Source organism: Lacerta agilis, chromosome 6, assembly GCF_009819535.1.
Source record: "Lacerta agilis isolate rLacAgi1 chromosome 6, rLacAgi1.pri, whole genome shotgun sequence".
Lineage (NCBI taxonomy): Eukaryota > Metazoa > Chordata > Lepidosauria > Squamata > Lacertidae > Lacerta > Lacerta agilis.
The window spans coordinates 9,672,777-9,684,998 of NC_046317.1; the positions used below are offsets into that span (position 1 = coordinate 9,672,777).

A 12,222-nucleotide genomic window follows, 5' to 3' on the forward strand; every position below is an offset into this window, starting at 1 on the left:
ATAACATGTCCCTGTATATAAGACTGTTTTGGGGGACTCAAAATTAAGAAAATGGGGGGAGATTGCCCCCATGTATAAGACTAGCCCCCTTTTAACATTATTTTAAAGTAAAAAAAAACAACACCTAATCATGTACACGGGAAAGTACACTAACCACTGCTTTGCCTTCTCTTTCCTGGTGTGTTGAACTTGTGAATAATTTTTCCATATTTGTTCTTCTTTCACTCTCTGCAGAACCTCCACCTATCGTACAGGTTCCTAATAACGTTACCGTCACTCCCGGCAATCGAGCTGTATTGACATGCTTAACCGTGAGCACAGTGCGCTACAATCTCACTTGGCACAAGAACAACAGAGACCTGAAGCTCCTTGAGCCCTCCAGGATCCGAATGATGAGCAACCTCTCACTGGAAGTCAAGGCGGTCAAACTCTCAGATGCCGGCGAGTACAGTTGCTTGGCTTCCAACGAAGGTGGCTCCACAGTGGCTTCTGTATTCCTTACAGTACAAGGTAACAGGAAAATGTTATCCTCTCCCCCCATTTTTTTTTGGGGGGGGGAAAGACAACGTGCCGCTTCTTTTCCTGACTGTAGAATGCTCTCCCCAGAGATGCTCGCCTGGTGCCATCATGACGTGCCTTTAGACCCCAGGCAAAAACATTTCTCTTTACCCAGGCCTATGGCTGAGCCTAGGGCTTGCCGATCAGAAGGTCGTCAGTTCGAATCCCCGCGACAGGGTGAGCTCCCATTTTTCGGTCCCAGCTCCTGCCAACCTAGCAGTTCAAAAGCATGTCAAAGTGCAAGTAGATAAATAGGTACCACTCCGGCGGGAAGGTAAACGGCGTTTCCGTGTGCTGCTCTGGTTCGCCAGAAGCGGCTTAGTCATGCTGGCCACATGACCTGGAAGCTGTCTGTGGACAAACGCCCCTTGGCCTATAGAGCGAGATGAACGCCACAACCCCAGAGTCATCTGCGACTGGACCTAATGGTCAGGGATGCCTTTACCTTTACCTATGGCTATTAAATAATCTGTGGCCTATGAAAGTGTGGGGAAGAGGACTGTTATTAACTATTTTATGACTTGTCTGTCTGTCTGTCTGTCTGTCAGTATGTTTATTATGATGATGATGATTTTATTATTGATGTTTTACAATGTGTTTCTAATGCCCTGAGATCGTTTGATAAAGGGTGGTATATAAATCGAATTAATTATTATTATTATTATTATTATTATTATTATTATTTTCCCACTTTCTTTTGATGTCTTCTTTTCTGCCTCCGTGGCACTGTGGCTTTTTGTGTGCTTTGATAAGCTCAGATAGTGTTTGTCTGCGTTCCTCCAATTTATATGTGAGATTTTAAAAATCTATGTATATTCTATCTTTCTGCTTCCCCCCCCCCCCAGCACTGATGGTGATATTCAAAGTGTAGACGTTCACAGCCTTCTCTTTTAAAAATATAAAGTAGTTGTGATTCCTGCCAGGGCCATCTTAAAGGGATCGGCCACCCTGGCATGACGATCCCTCGGCGCCCCCGGTGGGCCGCCTCTCCGCCCACCTCCCTCCCGCGCTGGTCTCCCCTCGGGAGGGGGGGTTGGCGAGTGGGGGATGAGGGGCGTGGTGCTGCAAGCCGCCCGCCCTCCGGAGCCCCAGCTGGAGTGCTGGGAAGGGCGCGCAAAGCCCCGTGCCGCTCCAGCGACACGCCCCTCATCCCCTGAGGGGCGGTCAGTGTGGGAGGGGGGTGGGTGAGCGGGGGATGAGGGGCGTGGCACTGGAGCAGCGCGGGGCTTTGCGCGCCCTTCCCAGCGCTCCAGCTGGGGCTCCGGAGGGCAGCCGGCATGCAGCTTGCCCGCCAGCACGCGGGCGCGGGTTGGGGAGGGGGCGCCCCTGGGGGGCCTGGCGCCCTGGTGCACCGTGCCACCCAGCCCCTATGACGAGACGGCCCTGATTCCTGCATTGCAGGGGGATTGGACCAGATGACCCTCTGAGTCCTTTCCAACTCTATAAATTCTATGATTCTGTAAAATGGAGGATCGCATTCACTGCCTTCCATTCTCTTGATGTGATTATGTAGGATTCATTGTGGGTAACTTTTAACATTATGGTGGGATTGTAGGACAATCTTTGTACCGGTAATTCAGTTCTATTCCCCCCCCCCCATTTACTGCACGTTCATTCTGCCCTCGCTCCAAGAAGTCACCTGCTTTTATCAGTTTTATTTTAACAAAATGAAAAGGCTCAGAAATCAAAATAGGACACAGCTGCCTTTTTCAGTGGGAAGCTTGAAAGGAATTTTAAAAGAATAATATTTGGCTATAAAAAGGGACGAAATTGACAGCACTTCTTATTAACCGAAAGGGAGTTCGTCAGGCGAGAAGTGAATATTTTGCCAAGACTACATATTTTACAGCTTTTTGTTCAATACCTGCATTTTCCTTTCCTTTCTTGTTCTCATCCTTTATATACAACAGGAAATGCTCTCAGAGCAGTGCTTACTCATTTAAAAGCTGCTGTCCTGAAATACAAACCCACTCCTAAATTAGTGGGTCTACAGAGAGGCCCTGTGGTTGCTAATTACTGTTCACAGCAGGCTTCAATGGTAATCATTAAGTGCCTTTTTGAAGTTTGCCCCTTCCACAGGAAATACAGGATTGCGGAGGAAGAGGCAAAGACCAAGGGATATTTGTAATCTTTCTAGTAAACATTCTCTCCTGGGATCAATTACTTACCTATGTGAAAGAGCAAGGGAAAAACCGAAACAAAATATGTTGTTGTTGTTTAGTCGTTTAGTCGTGTCTGACTCTTTGCGACCCCAAGGACCAGAGCATGCCAAGCACTCCTGTCTTTCACTGCCTCCCGCAGTTTGAGTTACAGATCTCAAAGTAGCTGTCTTAATACAAAGAAATTTCAGAAATAGACTGGAAAGAGAAGTGGCTGAATTGCAACTAATCACCAAACTTAAAACCATGGAGGAACCTGGTCTGAACAAAGACATTGGATTCTTATCTCATTATACATGACAAAGCTATCTTTAGCCATCTCACCCCTTGCCTTTCCCTGCAAGACTAATTGCAGCCGTTAAGAGTCGTCAACAGGTTTTCCACACCTATCTGCTGATCACCCATTCCCACCACCCTTCTGAGTAATACCCCTCCCCACTCCCTCACTATATTTAAGGATCTGGTGACTTCTGTTTCAGTGTATCTGAAGAAGTGTGCATGCACACGAAAGCTCATACCAAGAACAAACTCAGTTGGTCTCTAAGGTGCTACTGGAAAGAATTTTCTATTTTGTCCCGCAGTTTGGTCAGACTCATGTTGGTAGCTTCCAGTACACACTGTTAAAACAGCTCCTTGTGGGTGTCATTTGGAGAGAGGGTTGGAGGGACACCAGCCATCCTGCTATTATTTCAGGCCATACATAATGATGCTTCATGAGCAACTACATCTCTGGCCAGTTGTATACACTAAGTGTCTAGTGCAGATGTTTTCAACCTTTTTGAGTCCACGGCTCCCTTGACCAACTACATTCTTTCTGCGGCACCCCTGTGGGTCTCAGGAGCCCAGTTATGCTAGCCTGCGGAGCTAGCAGCCCCTCTCCCTCCCTTGTGAAGTGTTCCTTTGGCCCCCTCTTCTCTCCCCTCTCCTTGGGAGTCCTGTGGGCAGCCGGAGCTTCTGCCCCTGGTCTCTGAGCTGCCACCCCACCATAGCTATCAACCCTCCCTGCTGTTTCACAATGCTATAATAAGGGAATTCCCCGCAAAAAAGGGAAAGGTTGACAGCTATGCACCCCGCCCCAAAGAGAGGTGCCTTCTCACATTGCCCCACAGGGGCCTGGGAAGCACCCCCTGGCCAGCCCCAGAGGCACCATTCACCTGGGGGAACTTATAGCCAGGGCTGCTGCAACAAACAGCTGTGCAAACTTTTGGGAGGCAGAGACATGAGAGGGCATCATAGGAGGGAGGGAAGGAAGGAAGGAAGGAAGGAAGGAAGGAAGGAAAGAAAGAAGGAAAGAAAGAAAGAAAGAAAGAGGGACAGAGGCCAGGGTTGCCTGCGACACTCCTGACCATCATTCAAGGCACCCCAGGTTGAAAACCGCTGGTCTAGTGGGATCTGTAACTAAATGGATTTCTGTGCTGCATACACAAAAACATAAAATCCTATTGCTTCATGAAGGGTACATTTTGTCTGGTGATGAAATGAAAAGCATGCTATAGTTGTAAGATAGGAAATCACAACAAATGATCTTAAATAGCGGGACAAAGAGCGGGAGGGGCACAGCAGCGAGGCTGATGCAGTGCAAACACGCTGGTGGAGCCAATTTGGTGCTGCTGTCGCTTTTGCACCATGCTGGCATGCAGTTAGACCTAACTTGAACTCCTGGCTGTAAATTCTGCTTTAGCTGTATTGCGCCTGGAATCTTTCTAAATCTGTTTGCATTGCTTCTGCTAACGAATGAAGCTTGAGTATTGCAACAGAAACACTACAGAAAATCCAGTACATATTGATGAAGTATGATCCAAGGTAATATGAGCCAGATAACATTTTCCCGTTGGAAAATGTACTGCATGTGTTTATGCAAATACACGTTTTTCCTAGGAATTGGTTCAACAAGGTTCCATTCCAGGAACAAAGCAGAAATAAATAAGGAGGGAATGTATTGTATCTGCCTAACTCTGCCCTTTTGGATCTCCTTCAAACAAGTGGTGGAATTTAAAAAAACACAGAAATCAAAATCAAAATTATGTGTTGATCTTCTTGTAATTCTGGTACTATATACAATCCTAGTACTAAATGTATCATGGATTTCAGTTTTAATTATTGGTTTTCAGGCAACAAAATGGATGATAAATAACTTTTACTAATCACATATCCCAAGGCCTCACAAGATATCAGAACCATTAGTCTATGCCAAAATTCTGCTCCAAAACAATGTCATTTTTATCAGGAACAAAATAGGAAATTCTTTCCAGTAGCACCTTAGAGACCAACTGAGTTTGTTCTTGGTATGAGCTTTCGTGTGCATGCACACTTCTTCAGATACTTTTATCAGGGTGGACCTTATGCTCCAAATGGGTACATTCCATTCTCAAATAGTACATAGAGTGTGCTTAACCTTCATCCAAAATTGGTGGGAAAATAACACTAACATTTTCATACCCCAACAAGATCTCAAATGTATTGGGGTGGTGGGTTTAGAATAATACAGATAATATTTGTGTCAGATAATGTGTGCTTGACAATACCCAAGCACCCAGAGCCAGAAAACACTTATTCAGAGGAGTTAGAATTTGTCAATGCAGAAAACATTTGCACCTGCATATTGAGTAAACACCACAATTTATGTTCCTTTAATAAGCTGTGATTTTTTTAAATTTTCAATTACAAACAACTACAAACAACAAAAAACTATCTTTTAGTCAGCATTCTAGGGGGGAAGACCCAACTTTGGGCAAATTCTCCCAAATGAGGCCTGCTCAGATGATACCAGAGGCAGGTGGCGCTGTGGTCTAAACTGCTAAGCGTCTTGGGCTTGCTGATCAGGAGGTTGGCGGTTCGAATCCCCATGACAGAGTGAGCTCCCGTTGCTCTGTCCCAGCTCCTGCCAACCCAGCAGTTCGAAAGCACACCAGCACAAGTAGATAAATAGGTGCCACTGCGACGGGAAGGTAAACGGCATTTCCGTGAGCTCTGGTTTCCGTCACGGTGTCCTTTTGCGCCAGAAGTGGTTTAGTCCTGCTGGCCACATGACCCGGAAAGCTGTTTGTGGACAAACGCCGGCTCCCTTGGTCTGAAAGTGAGATGAACGCCGCAACCCCATAGTCACCTTTGACTGGACTTAACCATCCAGGGGTCATTTACCTTTTCTGAAAGCAGGCACTTATCCTTGTGGGAAGCACTTTATGTGAGGCAATAGCAATAGACGTTTGAGACTGTCAATTTACCCTTTGAGAACTTTCAAATTACACCAAGAGTGCTACTTCATGCAAACAGATCCCCACACCTTTCCTGTTTGCTTTTTGTTTACGAGGGACTAAAAGCCCAAAGGTCTTTATTACCGTAACTATTCCAAGACAAGTTTGCTTCAAGGGGAAAAGTACAGGACAGTTATAACTTTGGTTCCACTAGCTCCCTCTCCGGGATCATCAAGAACAAAATGGAGGCCACTTTTACTCTCTCTTTGTGTTTGTGTGTAAACCCCTCAAAATCAAAATATTTTGGGTGAAAGAAAGATTACCCTAAAGGCATGTTGAGCATTTGGGGAAAGGCGGCAGTGTTGTTCGTGGAATGTGAGGAGTTTTCCACCCGTCGTGAAGAAAGCAAACTTGCCATGAGAGAAAAAAACATCCCTCTTGAGTCTTTGTCCTTGTTGTGTCACTGGCTACTGCTGGGACAGAAAACAAAGCTGGTAATTGCTGCCAGATGTCATGGTGCTGGATCTCGCAGCATGCTTTGTTGACTTACCACGGGGCAAACCCCTATAATGTGCAAAATGTGTGTCTTAATCCATTATTTCTGAGTAACTCCTTCACTGCATAATAGAATAACAGGGTATTGTCAGAAGTGGTGCTTTTCAGGCACACTGTGTCCTCCCATTTGAGCCAATCTCAGTTTCCTAAGGTCAACAGAAGAGTAGATCTTCTTCAAACCCGCAAAGCTTTTAAAGCATCCTTCAATCTTTTTTGGCAACATTTCAAATGTTTAAAAAATAGCCCCGGCAGCTTTCCACATGGCAAAACAGTTCAGAACAGTTCTGCCACATACATGGAATATATAAACTACAGTATCTGGATTTGATTCCAGTGCAACTTGATTAGTCTGTCAGTTATGTCTTTCCTCTCACCATTTGTAGAGCAATTTAAAAATGCTTCATGCTTTACATGGCGTGCAAATCACGTTTACTGTAACTATTTTATTTTTTTAAAAAACGTATTTTGTTAAATTTCACATAAAATTCTAATACATAATAAATTTTTCTTTCGTTTTATTGACTTCCCATTCCATTTTCCATGGTGATTTTTTATTCTACCCCCTTGCTGCACTCTTATGTATCATAACCATAATAAAATAATCTCTAATTCTTTCTGTTGCTCACAGATCAAATCCTGCTCGTGAATCAATCATATTATAATAATTTCTAAATAGTCCGAAAAAGACTTCCATTCTTCCCTAAGAATGGAAGTTAAGTTTGCTTATTTTAGCCGTTAGCTTTGCTGATTCAGCATAGCCCATCTCTTTGCTTATCAGTTATTTGCTATTTTTATTTACACGCTGATGTTTCCTGCAGCATGCACATAAAACTAGTCTATTAAATCACCAGAAGCAAGTCTTTGGATTCATACGCCAGTGCTTTTGCAATATCACCGTACCAATGTCCTTGTTTAGAAAGAAAGATAACAATCTGCTGAAATGTGAAAAGAAATGGTGGAAAGCTGATACCCTGAGATCTTTATTGTATGTTCCCAATGGAAAAGCCATTTGAAATTTAGGAAGCAGAATTCTTCCTCAAAACTTGTTTCTTTTGGCATTAGCACCAACTAATTGTGGAGGGGACTCTGAATCTCAAATTGCAAAGAATAGCTCAAGAAACGAATCACAATAATCCTATTGTGTTGTGTTTATGTGTTTGAGTTTTAAAGAGGATGGTCCAGCAGATAATGCCAATGTTGCAGTGCTAGAGGACATGTTTATATGTGTAAAAGCCCAGGCTCAACACCTACAAATCATGCAACACTGTGTGCTCTTTGGCCGATAAGGAGAATTTATTGAGTTAGCTTGAATACTGACTCAGATCTACTAATATGATAAAGCTTTTACTGGATTTGTAACACTTCAGAATGTTGATGAGGGAGGAGTCATGTAAAAACTCCCTGCCTACAGATGTCCGGTAGTAAGATAATGTTTGAAAAGCCATAATAATGTATGTTTCATTTTATGTGACAGAACCACCCAAGGCTGTTGTCTCGCCCAGGAACCAGTCATTTACTGAAGGATCTGAGGTCTCCATTGGTTGTTCCGCAACTGGCTATCCAAAGCCAACAGTCGTGTGGACACACAACGATATGTTTCTCATGGGCTCCCACAGGTATGTACATATCTTTTTTACCCATATCCTTGTCTTCAGGTGTGTGTGTGTGTGTGTGTGTGTGTGTGTGTGTGTGTGTGTAGGGGGTGATCATGAAACATCCTTGACTGAAAATGTTGCATTGTGAAATCTGATGAACGAAGGCCCTTGTTTGATCCTGCAGTCATCTTCTGAGGCCCTTATTTGTGTGCCTCCGGGAATGGCCCCTTCCGGTTCCTTGCCCAGCATAAAAGCCGCGGGATGTGGAACCCCCGCCTATCCCCCTCTGCGTCTTTCCCCCCTGCGCAAGTGGGGAGACGGAAGAGGTGCGAGGGCTCTCCTTCCCTGTCAGAGCCCTGACTCCTACTTCCCAGTCCCATCTCTCCCTCCCCACTAGAGGGATCACTGCCTTCCCCACTGGAGGAAGACGAATTGCTCAGCAGTTGAGGCGGGGGCTCGCGATACTGATAAAGCCCTGGCAACTCCTTGCCTTGCGGCGAGGGCAGCCCCCTGACACATGCGAATAAAATTACGTAGTTAGTGAGGTGGGATCTGTAAGGCCTGGTTTCTATCTGTATAGCTGTGTTTTTAGGTTTATTTTATTGGGCATTCTTAATCATTCTTAAAGTGGCATTGGTTCAATCTGTGAGCAATTAACAAATATAACGAATAAATAAATCACCCTATTTCAGATAATGCCGGCATGCCAAGAAGCACAGAATTACAGGAAGGGTTATACTGATCACCTCTCTCTCCCCTAATAATAATAATAATAATAATAATAATAATAATAATAATAATTTATTATTTATACCCCGCCCATCTGGCCGGGTCTCCCCAGCCACTCTTGCGTACTAGTGTTCCACTGGAACAAATAGAGAGTTCTATCAGGATTTTCCAGAGACAGGGAAGCAGTTTAAATTATCCCCGTGTTAATAGAAGTGTTGTTTTTATTTTATTTTTGTCTGTACAGTAGTCTACCAGGTGATAGGGTGCTGTTGAAATAGGTCTTGTTCCGGCGTTTTCTGAGGTCTGGGCAAAAAGGAAACAAGAGACAGATGTAGAGGCTCCTTGTGGAGTCAATGTCTTTTTTTGTTAGCTGTGAAATGATGGTGATGGTAGTTATCTAAATAGCAAATATGCTTAGCTTCCCCTCCAGGATGTTTTTATATTCTCTGAAGCCTATTATAAAAGTAAAAGGTAAAGGTAAAGGGACCCTTGACCATTAGGTCCAGTCATGGACGACTCTGGGGTTGCGGCGCTCATCTTGCTTTACTAGCTGAGGGAGCGGCGTACAGCTTCCGGGTCAAGTGGCCAGCATGACTAAGCCGCTTCTGGCGAACCATAGCAGCACACAGAAACACCATTTACCTTCCTGCCAGAATGGTACCTATTTATCTACTTGCACTTTGACGTGCTTTCGAACTGCTAGGTTGGCAGGAGCAGGGACCAAGGAACCGGAGCTCACCCCGTTGCAGGGATTCGAACCACTGACCTTCTGATCAGCAAGCCCTAGGCCAGGGGTCCCCAAACTAAGGCCCGGGGCCGGATGCGGCCCAATCACCTTCTATATCTGGGAATCAGCTTGTTTTTACAAGAGTAGAATGTGCCCTTTTATTTAAAATGCATCTCTGGGTTATTTGTGGGGCCTGCCTGGTGTTTTTACATGAGTGGAATGTGTGCTTTTATTTAATATGCATCTTTGGGTAATATGTGGGGCACAGGAATTCGTTCATTATTTTTTTTCAAAACATAGTCCAGCCCCCCACAAGGTCTGAGGGACAGTGGACCGGCCCCCTGCTGAAAAAGTTTGCTGACCCCTGCCCTAGGCTCTATGGTTTAACCCGCAGCACCACCCGCGTCCCTATTATAAAAGTAATCATATGTAAAATGAGAATGCATGTGGGGGGCACATGTTCTTTACCCATAGAACATCTGTGGAAGTCCCCTCTTGCCATGTTGCCCCGATGTTTTAACTTTCGTAATATCACAGTTGTCATAGTCACTTTCCAGTTTCTGTGAATGATTTTTCCTCCCGCAGGTATAGGTTAAATCCTGAAGGTACGTTAACTATAAAAAAGGCAATCCACAAAGATGCAGGACTGTATGGATGTTTGGCTAGTAACGCTGCTGGAACTGCCAAGGAGACGTCTATCCTCACTTACATTGGCAAGTATCATAAGAAACAAAATGTAGTTGGCTGCCTCCGTTGAGGGTGGCCAGAGAAGATATATTGTTTATTAATATCCTTCCTAACTTGCACTAGCAAGTTTCTTCACTTAGCAGAGTACATTCCCCATCTTACGCAGCAGAAAGCTGGTCACAGACTTCTGTGAGTTTCTTAAGCCAATAAGCAATTCAATCTGGCGTTTCCAGATTGCGATACAGGTGAAACTCGAAAAATTAGAATATTGTGGAAAGGTTCATTTCTTGCAGTAATTCAACTTAAAAGTTACAGGTAGGTTGCCGTGTTGGTCTGCCACAGTCAAAACAAATTATAAAATCAAAAAATCCTTCCAGTAGCACCTTAGAGACCAACTAAGTTTGTTCTTGGTATGAGCTTTCGTGTGCATGCACACAGAAGTGTGCATGCACACGAAAGCTCATACCGAGAACAAACCTAGATGGTTCAAGAAGAGTTTGGATTTGATATCCCGCTTTATCACTTCCCGAAGGAGTCTCAAAGCGGCTAACATTCTCCTTTCCCTTCCTCCCCCACAACAAACACTCTGTGAGGTGAGTGGGGCTGAGAGACTTCAGAGAAGTGTGACTAGCCCAAGAAGTGTGCATGCACACGAAAGCTCATACCAAGAACAAACTTAGATGGTTCAAGAAGTGTGCATGCACACGAAAGCTCATACCAAGAACAAACTTAGTTACCGGTAGTCTCTAAGGTGCTACTGGAAGGATTTTTTGATTTTACATTTTGTTTCAACTTAAAAAGTGAAACTAATATATGAGATTGACTCATGACATGTAAAGCGAGATATGTCAAGCCTTTATTTGTTATAATTGTGATGATTATGGCGTACAGCTGATGAGAACCCCAAATTAACAATTTCAACTTTGGGGTTTTCATCAGCTGTACGCCATAATCATCACAATTATAACAAGCAAAGGCTTGACATATCTCGCTTTGCATGTCATGAGTCTATCTCATATATTAAACTCCAGTAGCTAATGAAAACAATTGCTTACATAAATGGACTTTTCCACGATATTCTAATTTTTTGAGTTTCACCTGTATATTCTAATATTCCTGGTAAGACTCCTTTTGAATCCTTCCTAAAAGAAGAAAGATGCCACAGTCTTATTCATAAGTAACAAAAAGTAGTTGTACTTACGATCAGGCAGAGTACAGTGTGATGCCTGAAGGCAGGCTTTAGGCTTAAAGTTACAAACATGAGCAAACAGGTTTACCCTATTTGGGAGGTGACCTGGGGAACTGCTGTGGCAGCCAGCGGTACAGTCCAGGTGATGCAGGAAGCAGGCAGGACAAATAGGTAGGGAGAGAGAGAGAGAGAGAGAGAGAGAGAGAGAGAGAGAGAGAGCGCCAATAAAACACTACAATGTATACAGAAATGAGAATTTGATCTAAAAGCACATTTTAAAATCCTGAATCATCAATCAGTTAGTGGCCCTAATTGATTGATGAGCCAAGCATGACTTGGCTTTTTACCAGGTCTGGAAAGGTCACACCCACCCACTAGTCACATGCAAGGAAGGATGCCAGGCCAGGAGGAACAGGAAGTTTTGACTGGCTGGACCAAACATTCCCTTGCATGTCCACTGTAGCAAAACAAGGAATGTTGTACTTGACTGCTCCCAGTGGGTCACATCCCACACTTTCTTTAATAGTTGCTAATCACAATTAACCAGAAAGTTGAAAGTGTGTGAATGCTGAAGATAGTTTTGTGAATATTTGAACACAAAAATAAGCATATATGGAGTCAGATTACTGGTCTCCTATTGTTCATTTTGACTGCCAATGTCTCTTCAAGACTAAGGTCTTTCCTAATTTGGTTACCTGAGATCTCTTTTAAACAACAACAGCTAGAGATGCCATGGGTCAGAACTTCAACCTCCTAATGTTTACTGAGCCATTGCTCCTTGCCATTCATTCCTTTGCAAACACACACATATAAGAATCCATTAAACGTT

The 12,222-nt window shown here is 44.0% G+C and overlaps 1 protein-coding gene across 1 annotated transcript in view; it reads left to right on the forward strand.

The window, feature by feature from the left end:
- HMCN1 (hemicentin 1) overlaps positions 1-12,222 on the forward strand; it is a 286,626-nt gene that overhangs the window by 87,439 nt on the left and 186,965 nt on the right. Inside the window, exons 11-13 of the mRNA XM_033151379.1 lie at positions 235-510; positions 7,941-8,082; positions 10,103-10,230. Of these exons, the coding sequence (XP_033007270.1) occupies positions 235-510; positions 7,941-8,082; positions 10,103-10,230 (546 nt within the window). The remainder of the gene's footprint in view (positions 1-234; positions 511-7,940; positions 8,083-10,102; positions 10,231-12,222) is intronic.